Source organism: Panthera pardus, unplaced genomic scaffold (genome assembly GCF_024362965.1).
Source record: "Panthera pardus isolate Hobbes unplaced genomic scaffold, ASM2436296v1 HiC_scaffold_20, whole genome shotgun sequence".
Classification (NCBI taxonomy): Eukaryota; Metazoa; Chordata; class Mammalia; order Carnivora; family Felidae; genus Panthera; species Panthera pardus.
The window spans coordinates 92,009,440-92,028,557 of NW_026526766.1; the positions used below are offsets into that span (position 1 = coordinate 92,009,440).

At 59.8% G+C, this 19,118-nt stretch overlaps 2 protein-coding genes across 2 annotated transcripts in view; one reads left to right on the forward strand and one right to left on the reverse strand.

The window, feature by feature from the left end:
• Positions 1–1,842: 1,842 nt before the first annotated feature.
• LOC109258771 (translation initiation factor IF-2-like) lies at positions 1,843–5,902 on the reverse strand. Its single transcript, XM_053908016.1, has 4 exons — positions 5,815–5,902; positions 4,443–4,813; positions 3,392–4,044; positions 1,843–2,577 (listed from the first exon to the last, which is right to left on the reverse strand). The coding sequence occupies exons 1-4, from the start codon at positions 5,900–5,902 to the stop codon at positions 2,436–2,438; spliced, it is 1,254 nt and encodes a 417-aa protein (XP_053763991.1). The 3' UTR covers positions 1,843–2,435.
• Positions 4,493–19,118, forward strand: part of SEC16A (SEC16 homolog A, endoplasmic reticulum export factor) — a 32,874-nt gene continuing 18,248 nt past the window's right edge. The window contains 8 exon segments of the mRNA XM_053908541.1: positions 4,493–4,624; positions 8,233–9,344; positions 9,346–11,854; positions 13,632–13,768; positions 16,205–16,302; positions 17,988–18,114; positions 18,630–18,801; positions 18,891–19,056. Of these exon segments, the coding sequence (XP_053764516.1) occupies positions 8,299–9,344; positions 9,346–11,854; positions 13,632–13,768; positions 16,205–16,302; positions 17,988–18,114; positions 18,630–18,801; positions 18,891–19,056 (4,255 nt within the window). The 5' untranslated portion in view covers positions 4,493–4,624; positions 8,233–8,298.

The following is a 19,118-nucleotide window of genomic DNA, read 5'->3' on the forward strand; positions in this document are numbered from 1 at the left end:
CCAGGCCTCCAAGTCCATCCCCGTAATCGCCACCAATGCTCAGGACTCTCGCCTTCCTGTCTGATTTGGATCTTTGTCTGATGTGAGGAGAGCTGGTGCTGTGCAGGGCGGCAGGGAGGGGTGCAGACGCAGCTGGCAGCGAGAGAACCGGGTCCTGCCCTTGGGAGTCACCCGACGTTCAGCTCTCCCCACCGGTCCGGCCCGGCAGCCTCACTGCTCCCCCAGGGGCCCAAGGCTGTCTCCTGGGCCTCCTGACTCTCGTTGGCCCCTTGCCAGAGCCAGGGCAGGGGAAGCTAATGTGGACGATGGCATTCTTGCTGGGAAGTCCCTGAGAGCTTCCGCGCTTCCGGAGATCCGTGCAGGGCCCGAAGAGCCCCAGGCAATGCGCAGCTGGCAGCCCCCCCCCCATCTCCCACTTCGAGGTTTCTGCCCTTGCCGCTACAGAAGCTTCTGTTTGGCCTCAGCCACAAGTGCTCTTTTCCTCCGTCCCTAGCCCTACCGTGTCAGCAGCAGGTGGGATCCAGGCCTTGCCAGGTGCTCTCGCGGTGCCCCCCAGCCCCGGGCGCACGTTTGCAGCTGTCCAGGGTCTGTGCCCCCTAAGAGCGGAGGCCTGGCCTGCCGGTCCGCGGCCACACTCCCAGCTCCTAGCAGTGCGGGGCACGCGGGTAGGGGCTCGGCCGACGAGGTGCGTAGTTTTGTGAGAGAGGTCTCTCGGGTGTTTCCAGAGCCCTGCTGCAGCTAACAGAATACTGCTCACTTAGTCCCGTGGCTCTGATCTCTGCGGCCCGACTGGTGTGGAATCCGTGCCCTTCTGGTGCTTTCTACGACCCTCCTGTGACTTATAGTGTCACCTTATATGTTTAGTACTTGGCTCAGCGATAAAGGGAACAAAAGACCTCTGAGGCCTGCTGGGTGCCAGGCACGTCTGCAGACACTTGGGAGACGAGGGATGAGACAGTGCCATGCTCGTGCTGATGACGACGCTGAGGGTGGGGACATTCATCAAGCTCAGCCTGGATGTGGATTTTCTCTTGCAAGGCCTCCCGGAGTCTGGGAGGATGTAACGGGTCTGGCTTTGTACCCCAGCTGCACCCTCCCGGAGCCGCCGCCCTCTCCTCGTACCAGGCCTGGCCACACCCCGCCGGCCGACTTACAGGCACAAGGTGCCACAGAAACACGCTCAAACACCAGCTATCTCCGCCCCCAGATCCGCTGTCTCCTGAAGGAACTGATGTCCCCTTCCTCTCCACGCAGACCCCCTCAGCTGCATGGCTGCCTCTTCCGAAGTCCTGTCTGCCAGCTCTTTCCACTTCCGAGGCCCGCACGTGCTTTCGGCCTGGACCACTCAGCCAGACCTGTCTCACGGAGGCAGCCCCTTCCTATCTCCAGGCAGAGTCCAGCAGGCCCCCTGCCAAGCCCCCAGCCTCGGTGCCCAGGACTGAGGGCTAGAGTCGGGGGCTGAGCAGAGCCCCTGGTGTGGAGCAGGAGCGTCTTAACAAACGTCCACTTACAAACCACACCCTACTACAGCTACTTTATGCCCTGGAGGAGGGAGGGGCAGAGGCTTACGGCCCTGGACCACCAGCCTTTGTCTATAGGGACACTGTGGCTACCCTCCACCAAGGGCTCCTTCCACAATCACCTAAGTGGCTGGGTGTCAGCTCCACGATCTGGGAAGCTCCAGCTCCAGGGTGGGCACGCATGGGCAGCGGGGGGGAGCCCCTGATCCCCTCTCACAATGTGCTCACTGTCTAGACCAGTGCTGTCCGGTGGAAATAGGCCAGGTACAGACGCAATTTTAAAGTTCCGACTAGCTATGTTAAAGAGGAAACAGATTAAACAAGTTTTAACAGTACACTTAACTCACTATATCCAAAATATCACCGTTTCGACACGCGATGAAGAGCTGCCAGTGGGCTATTTCACCTTGTTGGCATCTGGCCTCTCATAGGCACTTAGGTCCCAGCTCAGCTCAGCTCAGCCCCCTCTGGGCGCTCGGTGCCAGTCCTCCCTGGACAACGCAGGCTCCTGGGAGAGGCTGACTCTCGTGATCCTGAAAACGCAGCGTGACAGGGTGCTGCAATGATGGAAAGGACAGCGGGTTCTCTGGCACAGGCTCTGCCCATCGTCCTGGCAAGCCTGCAGCCCTGTGTCCTGTGTGCTCGGGGTCGCGTGACCACAGCTCCGGTCATGATGAGGAACTAACAATCTTGCCCTCTGGAAAGAGCAGCTGACGCCAGCCCCCATGGGGGGCTTCAGGGAGGTGGTGGCATGTGTATCCGGCCTCTGGGAGCCCGGGGGGATAAGGAGGAAAGGAGTGAACGAGTGACACTGCAGGCAAAGGGAGGGACGCTTCCTCAGAAACAGCAACAGCTGTCATGGCAGGGCGCCCCCCACCGGCTCGGGCCCCTGCCCGTTCTGCAGCCAGAATCACCCTATACCCCGGACAGTGCGGTCCGTGCCTGTTGCTCTGGTATAAGCATCAACAGCATTTCCTTTTGGCCCCAAGTTGTGTAGGTGCTCCCCCGCCTGGACTCCGGGTTGCCGAGGACGTGATGGTCAGGGAGGTCAAGGAAGCTGACAGAAGGCACACAGCATCAGGTAGCAGGCTGGGCCTTGAGGCCGAGGGCCTGTGACGCAGAGCCCCAGCCTCCACGACCGATGGTGGGCCCAGAGCCTTCTCCTCCACACGGGCCCCCACATGGCCAAGAACCAGAAGGCCTCCACTCAAGAGGCTTAGCAGGAGGGGGAGGGGACAGACCCCAGCGCCTTTGCCTCTGCGTGCCCATGGCGGGGGGGGGGGGGGCGGGGGGTGACAGTGCCATGTCTCTGTGGAGTGGTTTGTTGGGACAAAGTGACTGCAGGAAGTGGGTCAGGGGCAGTGGGGTGGATCCAGGGAGCCCCAGCACCTATTCTCTGTGTTGACATAGGTTAGGATCTCCATTTCTGCAAGGCAAATGTTAGCTTAGCAGAGTGGCCACGTCAGAGGGACTGAAACTCTCCCCGCACCCGCTGGGGCCCTGACAGCGTGGCTGCTCCCTGCCAACGTCACAGCAAACAAAGAGCTGAACCGCGCTCCTTCCTTCTTCTCAGGCTTCTGAGTCGCACGGGTGACCAGGGAGTCCTCCCACCCCGGCCAGGCCTCAGCCGCTGCTGCACTGGCAGCAGCAGCCGCTGGGAGCTCGACCACCGGCGGATGCAAGCGTGTGGGCACACCTGCCACCCTTCCTGCCCTCTGGAAGAAGCTGGGGTGAGCGGGGGCAGGCTGCTACTTTTCCCTCTCCCTGCCAGGCAGGTGTGCGGGTGAGCGGGCCGGGGTCTGGGTGGCTGCTTCCTCGCCTACCGAACCTCTCTATTCTCACTGGGAAAATGAGGATACAAACGGCAGCACCCCCTCATCCCTAAGATCCACCGTGGGAGGGCTCTGATGGTGCCATCCTCCGGGCGGAGCAGGGGGCTAGCAGGGCAGCCCGGCCTGACACTCGCTGCCTGGGGGAGGCGCTCCAACGCAAACGCCCGCTCAACGGCTGCGGAACACAGAACGGAGTCCTGGTCTCCGTCCACGCGGTGTCGGGGACCAGACCGGGCGCCGAGGGAGCCAGGCCTCCATGGGGGCAGGGCGGGGCAGGAAGAGGAGCAGGAGCGGACGGCGCGCGAGCCGCGGGGGCGGCGTGGCTGCAGCCGGGGGCCAAGCAAGCAGGGGGCCGAGCAGGCAGGGGGCCTCGAAGGGCGCCTGCGGACCCTCCCGGGGCTCCGCGCGGGGCAGACGGGCAGTTTTCCGAGCGCCGGGCGCGGACGGAAACGAACTTCGCGGGTAGAACTGGAACCCCGAGCCGCGAGTGGCCGTAACCAGGCAACCGGCGAGTCGCCGCGAGGTGCGCACGCGTAGCCCGCCGCGGAGGCCGGCGCATGCGCAGCCGTCTTCCGCCCGTCTCGCCTTGGAGGAAGTCCAACGGCCAAATGGGAGGGTCGCGCCTGCGCCAGGGCGCCGCTCGGGTTCTCGGCGCTGCCGAGTAGCCGTTCTCGGTGGGTGCTCCTGCTGGCCTCGGTCGTTCAGGACTGGTTCTTCACTTGGGTATGACTGAAGAACCCTTACTCTTCTCACACCCTAAGACGAGAAAAGACTGGGAGAAAGAGCTGGCATAATCAGGGTGACGTCTCGGAGCAGTGCCCCGCGCACCCGGCCCAGCAGGTGGGCGAAGGGCGGGTCGCAGGGGGCGGGGCTGAGGTGCGAGGCCGAGGGGGCGGGACGAAGGGATGGGCGGTGAATGACGGGGACGCGAGGGGCAGGGCGGGGGGGGGGGGGGGGGGCGGGACGAAGGGATGAACGGTGAAAGATTGGTCGCAGGCGAGGGGCGGGCCAACGGGGCGGACGAATAGATGGCCCGCGAAGGACGAAACGCCGGAGGGAGGCCGGGCTAACGTGCCGGGCGCCGCGTCACGGGAGCAGCTGCGGTGGGCGGGGCCGGTGGGCGTGGTCGGCAGGCGTGGCGCGCACTGACGTAGCGGTCGGACACGTCGGCGGCGCGGCGGCCGGAGCCGGATGTGCCAAGATGGCTGCTGCGGCTGTCGTGTCTTCGCTTGTCGCCGCAGCCCGGCCGCTTCCGCCGGCGGCTCTTGAGGGGTTGGCCCAGGGGTCGCGGAGGGGCGGGGCACGAGCCGGGGTGGGCCTCGGCCGCCCTGTGGCGCGCCGGTGAGGGCCGGGGTCGGGCGGAGGGAAGTGGCCGGGCCGGGCCCAGCCCTGAGCGGACTTCGCGTCTCCGGGTGTCGCCAGGGGTCGGGCAGGGGCCCCGGGGGGGGCGAGCAGGAGGACCTGCGGGGCCGGGGCGGGGCAGGGGCGGCCGAGCGAGCGACCCTCCTGCCGCCTTCTGCACCTTTGTCGGCCGCCTCGGCCGACTGACGTGGACCCCGCAGGTATGGCCGGCTCTGTGGCAAGTGCCTGTCCGGCCCCGCTGTGTTGACACTTGTCTTCGCCCTGGTGGCCTCGACGGAGGGAGGGTTGTGTTGCAATGGTGAAGATGGACCAGACCTGCAACTTCTCAAGGAGTACGAACATGTAGGAAATTTCTTGTAACAGTTTTGCGTGTCCTTTGCTTCGAAGGTTCTTAAGCTGTTTTGTCCTCAGCGGCTGGGAGATTTCTCCCCGAGCCGGGCCGGTGATGGGACAGATTTGCATTTCGTGGCAAAGGGACCGAGACGCTGCAGTGGAGGTCGGGCCCTCGTGTGTCGCGTGAAGGGTTACGGGAACGTGTAATGAAGTTAGTACCGGTCGGGGGGCGAAAGTATGGTGTGGAGCGTCTGGTCGCGTCACAGCCATTTGAAATCGGTGTTTGCAGGTTCACCTAAGAGCTTCTGAGTGGTTGGAGGTGGGGCACGAGCCGCTTAAGGCTGTGTGTTCAACACAGACGACGTCAACCGGGGAGGGCGGCGAGGGCAGCGAGGGCAGGAAGCACACTGAGTCACACGCGGTCGCTCCGGAGCCATAGTTGGGCGAGTTTCAGCACAACCAGTGTCCCTGCAGGTCCCCCCCAGCCCCCCGCCCCGTGCCTCTTCTTCGGATTCCGGTGGCCGGCATCTTAACAGAGGTCAAAGGTGAGGCCAGAGGCAGGAGAGTGCTTTCTTGTTCCTGTGATTCGTGCGGCCCAAACAGCCGTGAGTCTCAACGCCGTGCTGACCGCCTTCTTTGGGGTAGCGTGCGCGTTGCACTGATTCTTCCCTGAACGTCAGTGCGTCCTTTGGGATCTTTGCCGTTTTTAGCAGCGTTTAGACTCCCCCTTCGCGTTGGTTAACATCTAAACGTGTTTGGGGCTGTACTTGGAAAAGCTGGAGCTTGTGGTGTCTCTAGGTCAAGCGCCCCACAGTCTGACAGCGACGTGACGCTCACAGCCTCCGAGAGCGACATTGTGGGCAAAGGGTAGAGTCTCCGGTGCTCCCTGGCGCTCCTGTTGGCCCAGCCTCAGTTTGCGGCGGCAGCCCCGGAGGTGCTCTGAGCATCTCAGTTCCTTAGCCAGGAATTGGATCGAAGATCGGAGACGGTTGTGCTTCAGTATCTCTCGTAGACACAGGGTGGTCTGACGAAGGGCTGGGTTTGTGAGTAATGCGTTTTTAAGAAAGACAGCCGGTGTCTTCTTAGAGTTAGATGACTCGGTACCGAATGACTTACTGGCTGGAAGTAAGTTGCCTGGGGCCAGCAGAGAAGTGATAGGCGGCGTTGCTGTTGGTGAGTAGAGAAGACCCAGAGGGTCATGTTCGTGTTCAGGATCGTTTCACACGCAGCTGCCTTATTGTTTAAAAGCTGTCAATTGTGGGTGGGGGGTGGGGGGTGGGGGAGATCCCGTTTTATAGGAAAGGGGTAGTGTTTGCTATGAAACGGTTCTGAGTTCAGGAGTCGGGAAGTTTCTTGAAGGAGAACGTTTAAGTATATACGCTGTCCGCGTTTGGATGACATTTCTGTATTGAACAGCAGCAGGGTTAGGGCATCCCAGAACCCGCTGTGAGTAGGATTTTGTAAGATGCAGCTGAGAAGGAACCTTAGATTCTCTCCCTTCACAGACAAAGAGTCTGGGTCGCAGGAAGAGAAGTGGTGTGCGTGGGGCCGTTCAGTTGGACTCCCGGCCCTGCCCTCACAGCCACGCCTCTGCGGTGTGATGCTCTGGGCCTCTGCTGTTTGGTGTTTCTCTTTTACCGCTGCTTAGAGCGGTTGAGGTCCTCTACTGGAGCCTTACAAGGAGGAAGTCGTGTTTCGGAAGACGTGCTGGGCGCCTCTGTCCCACAGATAAGAGGAAGAGGCCGGGCTGGTTGTACGATCAGTCCTTGTAAAGCTGAGCTGTACACATTCTTTGTTCTAAAATGACAGCTTAGAACCAAACGAAGCCTCCGGTGCTGTGCCTGATACAGTCTGTCGAATTTAAGTGAGTTTCAGAGTGCTCGTCAGTCCAAAGGCCTTCCCTGTTGGCCTAGGACGGACGTGGGCGAGCCGTAATGGTAGTGAGCTAATAGATCCATAGGACTCGTTTCCAGAGAGGGGTAGGAGCCTTCACCGTAAGTAGCTTTACTTCAGGTACATTCACAAATGTCCCCTTTTATCGACTCTGAGAAAGATTGCCGGGAGCAAAAGTGTCGTGCACCTGCAGAAATGTGTGGGTTAAGCCCTGGAGCCCTGCCACTTCTCCCTCTGGTGTTTACTTTCCTCCGTGATCGGTTACACGTCATCTGTTTGTTTGTGAGGGTGGCACTAGGGGGGAGGACTTGTGCATAGAGAAAGACAGCAAAGAGACGGTACCTGGGTTTGTGTCTTAAAAGTACCGGTTAACCGTTCAAGGTTACATTTAACGTATTTTCTTAAAAAGCGGAAACCACCGCTGGTTCTGGCAACAAAACACACTGTAAAGACGATTGTGTTTTCTGTGAAAGGTTTGTTGGCACTCTGGTTGAAAATTTCTGAGTCGAGTCAGTTGGTCAGTTTTAAAGCTGCTTCACGTTTAATTGGGGCTTTCGTTCCGGACTCACTTCTTGATAGCCCTCGTGGTCCGAGGCGGCTTGTTCCGCTCACGGTGTCAACCAGGCACAGCGCGGGAAATGAGACATTCTGCACGGTGGCATAAAGGGCATGTTTGTATATTTCAGATTCTGCCTGCGGCTTGTATCGCTCTGTACTTTACAACGCTTTTTCGTTAAAACGGAAGCGCGCATCTTAAACTTCCATTTTCATTTCAAGATGTAACATTAACCTGCGCGAAAAGTATGATGTGCCATCTTGATACAGGGGTTGGCCCTTTCAGGACCCGGTGATGATTTACGGGAAGGTGTCCGGGTACCGGGTAGTGAATCAGACGGGCAGTTAGGTTGCGCTCCGTTCATCGCTGCGCACTTGGTGAGGGCATCACGGAGGCATCAGGCGTGCCGTGTGGGTGCTCAGCTGGGCTGTGAAACTGAACCCCAGAGAAGGCAGTGGCTCGTCTGAAGTCAGTCAGTGAGCTCAGGGCACAGCCAGCGTTTGCTTCCGTGTCCGGCCGTGTTCTTGTCTGTGCGCTCAGCTGCCCTGGCCGGCCGCAGCCCCCCACCCGGGATGCAGTTCTGGGTGGGCGTGGGGGTAGGAGCGACGCGTCTCGGGACCGAGGACACAGACTCTCGAGTTGTTTCCAGCCTTTCTCTGTTTTCTTCGTTCTCCTGATTGCAACTGGGAGTTTGAATACATGGATTTTAGGCTAATTTCTTCTTTTTCTTTTCCAGTTCAGGTTGAAGAAAACCTATATCCTGCTTTCTGTGAGCAGCTCCTAGTCGTGCAACAGATCGGTCATGCAGCCGCCGCCTCAGGCAGCCCCATCAGGCGTGGTCGGGCCACCTCCGGCCGGGACTCCTCAGAGCATGTTCTGGTCCAACAGATCTTACAGGAGACAGGCAAATAGTAACGCATCGGTGACCCCGATAGCTTGCCCGTTGCAGCCGGTAACGGATCCGTTTGCTTTTAGTAGACAAGCGCTACAAACTACATCGTCGGGCGGTTCGTCCAAAAGCAGCGCGCCCATTCTGCAGGGCCCGGCCCCGCCAGCGTTCCTTCAACACCCTGGTCTGCCTGTGCCTCACGCGAATGCTGGGGATACCTCGCAAGGACCTGTGTTGCAGGCCACAGCGGACGCCGGTCTGTTTGCCAGCGCGTTGCCACCTTCGGCGCCGCCGGAGTCAGAGTTGCACAGGAGTGCCGAGCTTGCTCCCAGCTCGGAACCCGAAGTTCAGACTCTGCCACGTCCTCACATTCCAGGAGCGGGTGCCGACAGTCCCCACGGGGGCCATCCGCACTCGAACGTGCTTGGGCCCGAGAGACCCCTGAGTCGGCAGAACCCGCACGACAGTGCTGTGGCGCCGTCCCCTCTCTTCCCTCAGCCTCGTCAGCAAATGCCAGGGCAGTGGGGGCCGGGGCAGGGAGGCCCACAGCCCTCAGGTCAACATTATTGGCCCCGCCCAGAAGGACCTGTTCAGCGCCCGGTGCCCCACATCTCCGGCGTTTTCCTCTTCCCCACTCCGTCCAGCCCATATCACGGTCCCGGCCACGAGCAGCTCAACCCACTGGTGTCTTTGCCAGGACCCTTGGCCGCTGACGGAAGCAATGAGCCGGCCTACCTGCAGAGTGGTAACCAGTCAGCAAATAACTTCGATCCTGACAACGCGTTCAGGCAAAATTCTAGAGCTGGGAATCCTCGGGCGAGCCAGGAGCTCAGGCCAAATCCAGTAGTGAATAAAGAGCAGTTGCCAGACCTCGCTCTTGTGAATCCCCTCGCTCAGGGAAACAGCCCAGAAAGCCATTTGCACTACCCCCCGGGGGCCGAGACCAGCCGGGGTCCTGCCGGAAGTGGACTCGGGAGCTCTCTCCATGTTCTTCCACGGCGGAGAGACGGAAAACGAGGAGAACCTCTCATCTGAAAACACAAGCTTCGCTGGTCCGTCTGACTTGGATGGCTCCTCCCCCGGCCCGGGACTTGGTCATGCTCCCGCACGTGTGGGAGCGGGTGGCGTTTACCACGCCTTTCCCAGAGGTTCCAGCAACGAGGCCACGCAGCAGGGAGGCCACCCGCAGCCTTATTTCTCTCAGTCTGCAGGCGCCCAGCCTGATAGACCGGCCACGGCAAGCGCTGCCGTCACTGTGTGGGGCGGCCCAGCAGGTGCAGGGGCTCACGCCAGCAGCCCACAGTACGAGAACGTGGAGGACTTAGAGTTCATTCAGAATCAGGAAGTTTTGCCAAGTGAGCCCCTAAGTTTGGACCCTCCCGCCCCCGGCGATCAGCTCAGATACGGCCCCAGGCTCGGTGTTGGGGGCCACGCTGGAGGCGGGGGCCCAAATCTCGAGGCCCCGGATTCAGTGCCACACCCCGTGCGATCCGACAGCGTGTCGTCCAGTTACAGCAGCAAGAGCCACGGGAATCTTTCAGGTGCGGCCAGGCCTCGAGACCTGGGGGGCACTTTCATTCAGCAAGAAGTTGGAAAACCTGAAGATGAGTCTTCGGGGAGCTTCTTTAAGCAAATCGATTCTTCTCCCGTAGGAGGCGAGACAAACGAGACCACCGTGAGCCAGAATCACCGCAGCAGCCTGTCCCAGCCCTCAACCCCAAGCCCCCCAAAACCCACTGGAATATTCCAGACAAGCGCGAATAGTTCTTTTGAACCGGTGAAGTCCCACTTAGTTGGAGTGAAACCAGTTGAGGCCGATCGGGCCAAGGTGGTGGGCGAGGTGAGGGGGGCCGGACCCCACCAGAAGCCGCACCGGCCAGCTGCCGCACCGCCTGACGCGTGCCCCGGCAACTTGGAGCAGCCCCCGGACAACATGGAGACCCTGTTCGCACTCCGGGCCGGTTCTCTGCCCTTTACCGTACCCGTGGAGGCCGAGCAGGGGCTTGGGCACGCTGGGGGGCCGCCCTCGGAGACCGTGCTTCTGGCAGCTGAGAAGAGGCCCTTGGCCAGGGCCCAGGGAGCTGTGAAGTGCGAGAGCCCAGTGACGACCTTGTGGGCACAGAACGAGCTCCCGGATTTCGGGGGCAGCGTGCTCCTGGCCCCGGCTGCCCCGGCACTGCACGCGCCCGTGAGGCCTCAGCCCTCTGAAGTGATTCAGCCTCCTGACGAGGGAGTGTCCGGTCAGCAGCCCCGGCCGCCAGGCCCCGGCCTCCCTCTGCAGAGCAGGGATGGCGTCGGAGCTTCCGAGAACCTCGAGAACCCTCCCAAGATGGGAGAAGAGGAGGCCCTTCCCTCGCAGGCGAGCTCGGGCTATGCCAGCCTGTTATCCTCACCGCCCACTGAGTCTTTGCAGAATCAGCCAGTCTTGATTGCCCAGCCTGATCAAAGCTATAATTTGGCTCAGCCCATTAATTTTTCTGTGTCCTTATCGAGTCCTAATGAGAAGAGTCTGCCCTGGAGAGATGCTTTGGTGGGGGATAAACCGACAGCAAGCAGCCGGACTGTCGGGGGGGACTCCGGAGAAAGCGCTCCTGCGTCTGGGATCGCAGCCACCTCTGTCACCCGCTCGCCTCTGCCCAAGAGTCTCCCGCAAGGTAGCTTTCCACAAGTTCCTGGCACTTCGGAGACCGTTTGTACTCAACCTGCTAATTTGCTGGTTCAGCCGCCACCTCATCCGGTTCCAAAGAACTTGCTTCCAGAAGGCCAAAAGGTTCATAATGCAGAGAACGTTCTTCCCGAGCTGGCTGGTAGCCCTGCTGGAAGCACAGGCGTGATGTTGGTGCCGCCTGCAAACGCTACCTCGGTCCCTGCTGGTAGTAAAGCGGATCCCTCCGGTAATCGGGAAGAAACTTCTGGAGCCCTAGACTTCACGCTGAACAGGACTTTGGAAAATTCTCTAAGGATGTACGGCCCGTCCCGTTCTGACAGCCCAGCTTGTCCGCAAACCGTCACCAGTCAGCCTAGACAACCTGGGCCAGGGGCACAGAACCCAGACCGTTTCTACCAGCAGGTGACAAAAGACGCTCGGGACCCATGTGGCCTAGGGAGAGCCCAGCAGGAGCCGTCGCCGGCCCCCCAGCAAGGGCCCAAAGCAACATGTTCAGAACCTTCGAACCCCGGAAGTCCGCCGGTGCAGGGGCAGTCCCAAGACTCGGTCCCGCCACCGGCAAGTCCCGCTCCAGCTGACACGGGTCAGCAGCTGCTGCCTCGGCCGCCTCGGTCCTCCAGCGCGTCCGTCGTGTCCACCAGCTCCAGCCAGGCAGCCGCGCGGTCGGACCAGCAGTGGCTGCAGCCGCCTCCCTCGGACTTGGCAGCTTACTACTATTACAGACCCCTGTACGATGGCTACCAGTCGCAGTACCCCTCGCCATACCCGCCGGATCCTGGCACGGCCTCCCTCTATTACCAGGTACGGTCAGGCTCGCGGACGGTTGAATCCGGGACCAGCGGTCTCTCTCTCCCGAGTTGTGCTCCTTGGCAGGCTTTCGTTGCTCGCTTCGGAAGCGGCCTGTAGTCCCTGTGGTCTGCACCGTCGTGCACAGTGCCCGTTCCTGCACCACTGCTTGGGGAGCGTGCCCGGCTCCCGGAACCCTTGCAGGCTCACACTGCACACCTGTGTGTTGCGCGGTGCAGAGTCCCTGGTTAATTTTTGGCACGCGTGCCCCAGCGTGTGTGGCTGAGGAGCCCTCTGTTTCCTGTCCCTCCGGTGGGCTCTCTGCGGGACCAGAGCTCTGAGTTGCGCACCTCGGGAAACTGGGATATCCTCTCGAAGCTTCGGTGTGGTTTTGACGTGAAAAATCTACCCAAAGAGGAACAGGACAGCGCAGTGTTGTAAATCCCTCCGGGAGAGTAGAAACACGAAGGGAAAAAAGTTAGGTTCGGAACGTAATCCAAGCAAAACGGCCAAGGGGGATGAGATCCCGTAAACGTCCCTCGGGCGCATGGCGGTCCCAGCAGCGGGGCGGGGGCGGTGTCGCGCCCCACAGAAGACTTGCCGTTCACAGTGGCCTAAGTGTGTGAGTGTTGTGAAACACAACTGGTTCTGTCCAGTTCTCTGGTACTTTGAAACAGTGGGGTTCAAATGCACACGTTGGGTCACGATTTGCTTCTCATCATCTCTAGTCCCAGCCCCGCGTCATGCGAGGTCGGCAGAGTGTCAGAGGCCCAAGGAGTGTAGACCAGAAGTTTGGAAAGCACGGTCCTACAGTGGGCAGGTGGCCATCCTGGGGACCTCTTAGAGGCGGCTCGGGGGTACAGGGCTGGTGGGGGTGGGTCGGGCAGTAGCCCCCACTAGTAGGAGGCTTGTGCCTCCTTTGCAGGCTTTGAGCATCTTTGGGATTACATGAATACTGTGCGTCTAACCACTGAGATTAGCAAATTTGAGATTCTGGAAGGAGCCCCAAGGACTCCTGTTTCCATACGGGGAAACTGATTTCAGATCCATCCCGCGCCCAGGAAGGGCTGGCAGAGCACGAGGGGAGCAGCGTCCCCGCTTTGGGTTCTTTGTGCAGCAACCACACGTACATCTGGCAAACTCCAGCCAGAGCCCAGCACCACTCCCGTGGGAGCCCGCTTCCTTCCGCCCTCCCCCCTTGTGGCCACAGTCTCCGCTGGTGTCAGGAATAAGTCCGTTGGACGTGATTTCTCCACTTCGGCCAGGCGATGGTGGAGAGTCAGGCTCGTAGACCAGAGGGCTGCTTCAGGTCCCCCCACGTGGCGGCTCCTTAGAGACCGTCGTGGCCAGTCATGAGCCTGCGAGGGGTTGAAAGCCTCATGAGAACAGAGGACGAGCCTCTCTTTGAGGCTGCGTGTAGCTCCGGGACCCATTCAAATGGAACCCTGGGTATTTTGCATACCTGAGATGATGTGTGAAACGAGGACACGAACCCAGGGAGTCATAGCACCTCCGCGGCAGAGCCGTCTGGAGTCTCCACGGCCCCTCGGCGGCTGCCTGCTGACACGGCGGCCATCTCCTGAGCAGGACCAGGGCAGTCCCTTTCAGGAAGATCCTGCTGCCCGTCTGTGGCTGTGGATCTCAATTTGTAGGTTTTCTCTTCTGCACGAGGGAAGCCCCACGTCCGGTGCTCCTGGAGGGCCGTCACCAGCGCCATTTAGAGCTAGTGCCAGTTGCTTGACGGGTGGCTCTTCACCGATGTCTAACGTTGCGCAAACCCTTCTTCCAGCAGGACGTCTATGGCCTGTATGAGCCCAGATACAGGTCCTACGACAGCGCGGTGTCCGCCTACGCTGAGAGCTACCGCTGCCCCGAGCCCGAGCGGCCCAGCTCCCGGGCAAGTCACTGCTCGGACCAGCCACCTGCCAGGTGATTGACGTTCGTGTTGCCGGCTGTGGTGGTAACTTACCGATCTGAAAACATTAGACAAACCTGTTTTCTTCTGCGTATGTTTAATCAGCACGGGCAGAGCACAGGAGCACTTTGAAATGGAACAGAGCCCTCCCTTGCAGCCATGCCGTGCTGTCAGCCAGCCCTGGGTCGGGCCAGACCCTCTGCAGGGTCCTCCCTGGGCCAGGGGATCATCCAGCCACCACCGAGGCACACACGCGGCTCAGGCATTTTGCTGACCGGGTGCTCAGGGCCCTAAGGCTGTTCCCTGCTACTGACCGCAGTGGTGTGGAGTCGTAGGCCAGGCAGGCTGGGGCCAGGACCCCTGCCCACCTCCTTTTCCTAGCATTGCATCCGTGCTGGAAGGCCCCACGCACGTCTATCCCGCTACCCTCCTCCGCTGAGCGAGCGCGTCTCAGCTCTGTGATTACAGATGAGGGATTTTGAAAGAGCCTTGGCATCACGCCTTCCTGCCGAGCAGGAATGGAAGCAGGTCACGGCCTCCCGCTCAGACACATAGGGAGAGCTGGGACGGTGCGGCGGGCGCACCGCCTGCCTTCCGGCACCTTCCCCTGCACCTGCTTGTCGTCAGGTGGAGGAGTGACGTGTCACGGGTGTAGGTTTTGTTACAAGGCTACACGGCTTCTTGAACTCTAATAGAGGAAGTCTGATCCCCCATGAATTTGCCTGTGCACTGCTTTCCGAAATCGCGGGATCCAATCTCTGGCTCTTTGTCTTTGTTGGCTTGTCTGGAGACAGGGCTCTGTCTCTGTGGGCCTCTGCCTGTTCGGCCGGCCGCTCTCAGTCCATTGCTGGCCTGCACGTAGCCCAGACTTCTGGGGGCTTTGTGGGGGAAAGCTCCCGAGGTTTCAGCTCCTGTGCAGCACCTGGGAAGTAAGGCTCGAAGTGAAAATAAGGGAAAGCATCCGGTAGGTGTCTCTAGAACCCTCTAGGAGACCAGGGAGGGTGGAGGAGGGTGCAGCCAGGGCGCATCTTGCCGTTCCAGTATCCTGTCCTTTTGGCCACCTGCGAGTTAACGTGCATTCCAAGAGGCCAAAGGTGGCTCCGTGCTGTTGAGAAGTGCCCCAGCCAGGAGCGAAGCCAGGTCACGCGTCAGCGGCTCTGTCACCTGTCTGGCCGTGTTTCTGTGCTCTAAATGTCGTCACCACTCATGTGACAGCTCTGGAGAGCAGCCCGGCCTTCCTGCCCTGCTTTGGTCGGGGACGTGTGCCCACGTCCGCACGTGTGTGTTCTCGAGGACGTGGGTCCGTGTCTGCACTTGCGGACGTGTGTCCGTGTCCGTGTCCGTGTCCGTGCTTGCGGATGCGTGTCCGCGCTTGTGTGCGTCAGTCTCACGCCTGGTGTGATCACGTACCTGCAGGAACTGCTTGAGGTGGGAACACGTCCTTCGTTTTTGCGACTGTGTCTTCGCTGATGGGCGGACGGGCTCGGTTGGCGAGGGCAGCCGGGAGGTGGCGTGGTCGTGGCTCTGCGCGGTGTCAGATCTCTGTTCCGAGCCCACCGCTGGCGTGTGCAGCGGCCCCCCCCCCCCCCGCTCTGCAGATGGGTGGGGTCTAGAGGGCTGTCCTCCAAGGCCCTCGGAAGGGGCCTCGTTCCCACAGCTGAGCCGTGAGAGCGGGTGCTGGACCGGAGGACCGAGTGCGGCTCACCGGCCGTCTCTGTCCCGGGAGCTGTGCCGGCCAAGCCCCCCGGCTCAGCCGAGCGAGACGTTCCTGAAGGGGCATGGGAAGAGTCCCATTTTAAAAATCAAGTATCGTCTAAGGCTCGTTAGCAAGAGACGAAACCGCTAACGGGCCATTCTAAGAACCTTACTGCCCAGAAGGTCTGACGCGTGACCTCGCCAAGTTCTGCTTTTCTGGCGACGAGAGACGCGTGGCGGGGTCTGTGAGGCCAGCCTCCGTCAGACACAATTCAGGCGTCCTGCGGTCAGGTTCGAGAGCAGACTCGAGGGGCTGAGGCAGCCGCAGCCCTGCGCCTGGGCACGGACCCTCACCCGTCCCGAGCACACGGCACGCGGTCTGCGCCGAGGGTACCGACGTCGGCGTTAGGTTGGTTTTGACAGCTCGGTGCTCTCTGCTTCCGCTCGGGGTTGATAACCGGAAACTTGAGAGCCTGTTTGAGTGTCGCTGTGTGGGATGTGGCACTGAGCAGGCAGAAGGCGGTCAGTTCCCTTAGTTTGTGGCACCTAAGTCGTTACTTGGGGAGGTGAATTGTAGCTGCGTGGCAGGGAATCTTACCTCATCGTCGTCACTGATTTTCTCATTACGATTTTTTCGCCACGTGTCTTGCCGCACGCCTGACGCTCTGGGGGTAGCGTGTGCTGACTGACGTCTTGTCGTATCCTGAGGAGGAAGTGGGAAAGTTGTTTTGTAACGACATCGTGTGTGTTTTCAGGCAAGGCTATCCTGAAGGTTACTACAACTCCAAAAGCGGATGGAGCAGCCACAGTGATTACTACGCAGGCTACTACTCCAGCCAGTATGACTACGCAGGTAGGTTCACAAGCGCGGCCGGCCGGCCGCTGGCGCAACCGCGTCCAGACCACTAGTGCGGCCGGTGCGAGGCAGTGTCCTCTGGCCGTTTCTTACGAGGCCCTCCGTTCCATTGCTCTCTTTAGCTTTCTAATCCAAGAGCCAAAGTGGTGGAAGATAAGCCGCGCTTGGGAATAATTATGCTGCTGTATTTGTTTAGAAATTACATCTTAATTATAGCAGTTATAGCAGTAACGTATCTTTATCACGTTAGTAGTTTCCTGTGATTTTCTAGCAAAACATGATTGTGAGTAGTTCCAGGATGGCCTCGGCCCTGCGTATTTATTTAAGTTGATGAAAAGAAATAAAATGGGAAACCAGCTCCTGGGGTCACACTGGCCCCGTGTGGCATACCGGTGGCCTCCTGTGGCCGCCCTCCCGCCACGGTGCAGGCATCAGATGTCCTCACTGCATACGCCCGGAGCTGCCTTCCCATCTTGACACTCTGCCATTGGGCGGGGTGCTCATCTCAGCGACACGTCCCCCTGGCGGTCGTGCTGGTCACTGCTGCCTGGCTGTGACCTGTGCTTAGCTGCAGGGGAGGGTCCCGGGCCCACTGTCCCTTGGTTGTCCCGCTTCCTCCAGGCCTCTTCCCCATGTGCGTTTGTGTCATTTTACATATAAATTTTGCTCGTAGCTGCCAAAAATGGTACATCTAGGTTATAATGTTAATGTATTTTTTAAAACGTGTTTATTTATTTTGAGAGAGAGGAAGAGAGAGCACAAGTGGGCAGGGGCAGAGAGAGGGAGAGGGAGGGAGGGAGGGGGAGGGAGGGAGGGGGAGAGAGAGAGAGGGGGAGAGAGAGAGGGAGAGAGACAGAGAGAGAGAGAGAGAATATCCCAAGCAGGCTCCACATTGTCAGTGCAGGGCCCCATGTGGGGCTCGATCTCATGAACCAGGAGATCATGACTTGAGCCGAAATCAAGAGTTGGATGCTCAACCGACTGAGCCACCCAGGTGCTTTAAGTAATCTTTTAGTTTTGGATTATTTCTTAAAACTTTCTGAACTAGTTTTGGATGATTTCTTAAAACTTTAATCTTTTAGTTTTGGATTATTTTTTAAAACTTTTTGGGGCGCCTGGGTGGCTCAGTCGGTTAAGCGGCCAACTTCGGCTCAGGTCACGATCTCACGGTCCGTGAGTTCGAGCCCCGCATCGGGCTCTGTGCTGACCGCTCGGAGCCTGGAGCCTGTTTCAGATTCTGTGTCTCCCTCTCTCTGACCCTCCCCCCTTCATGCTCTGTCTCTCTCTGTCTCAAAAATAAATAAACGTTAAAAAAAATTAAAAAAAAAAAAACTTTCTGAACTACGTCAGAAGCCACGTAAGGAAAACGTATGGTCGTAGAATTAAGTACCAAAAGATAGTAACTACGAACAAGGTTTTTTTAGGTTTTTATTTTTTTAAATCACCCGTGTTGAGAGAAACCCGGTGAGTGTTACATGTTGTCGGTACAGGCAAGACATGCCCGGGTCCTCGGCCTAACAGCTAACACTCTCCTAGGTCATGCTGATTTGGGGGAGGAAAGATCGGTTCCTCTGAGATCCTCAAGGCATCCTTCAGTCTGGGCTGGTGTGGTTTCTCTAGCCAGGGCGGGAGGCGTGTCTTGCTTTGCCTGTTGTAATAAACTGTTAATGCCCCGCTCACAGATGCAGGCCGCTGGGACCGATACCACTATGGCTCCAGATTCAGGGACCCCCGCGCCTGTGACCGGAGGTATTGGTATGATGCGGAACACGATCTGTACCGGAAAGAAAACTACACTTACGGGGACAGGTTGGTACGACACGCGTCGATGAGGAGGGTTGCTCGACTCTGCCCTCACGTCTGGCGTATGTATCGGAAAGCGACGCTTGTGCTTGGGACCCTGAGGAGCCGCTGACATTGGGGTCCCTGTCTGAAGGACAAAGATGAACAGGCCCTCCTGGCAGTTCCCGCTTGCGTTGTTGGGTGGGGGGCGTTGAGAACTGGCCTGGGGGCGGCGCCAGGAGACGGCCCCTCCTCTTCCTGGTCCGGGAAAGGCATGGCCGCACGCAGGTGCGCTTGTGGCCTGTGTCTCCAAATCTGAAGGCGAAGGCGGGGTCTGGATTTGGGCTTGGGATGTGGCCACTCCGCCCAAGGGTAGGCTCCCACTGGTCGTCTGAGGGTCAAGACCCCGGCTGGTGAGCCGGCACCCAGCAACAGGGTGGTGACGACACGGCGGGACCTCACTGCCGTGTAGCAGAGGGCCGTTGTCCTGGAGCCCCCTCCCCACGCTTCCCTCTCCTCGCCTCTGCTCCCGTTCTCTCCAGGCCCGAGAGGTATGATGACCCCTGGAGGTACGACCCTCGCTTCACTGGCAGTTTTGACGACGACCCTGAGCCCCACAGGGACCCTTACGGGGAGGAGGCGGACAGACGCAGCGTGCACAGCGAGCGCTCCGCACAGAGTCTGCGCAGCAGCCTCAGCTCCCGCTCGCGCCAGGTGGGCCCCCCCCTTCCCGTATTCGACCGCGTGTCTGAGTCTCCCGAGCTCCCAGGAGCTGATCGGTCCCGTCTGCTCTGTTTCCTCAGAGTCAGGTTTACAGAAATCACGGCATGACTGCTGCTTCCTACGAGGCCCCGCCTCCCCCAGACTCCTTGCCTGGAGATTATGCCTACGGCAACAATTTTGGCAGCGTCCAGGGCTTCCCGGAGTACGGTTACCCTGCCGAAGCCGGCTGGCCCGCGACGGAACAAGGTGTGTGTGTGGTCGGGGCCCAGGCGCTCCTGGCCGTGGAGGGACGTCCGGTCACTCTGCCG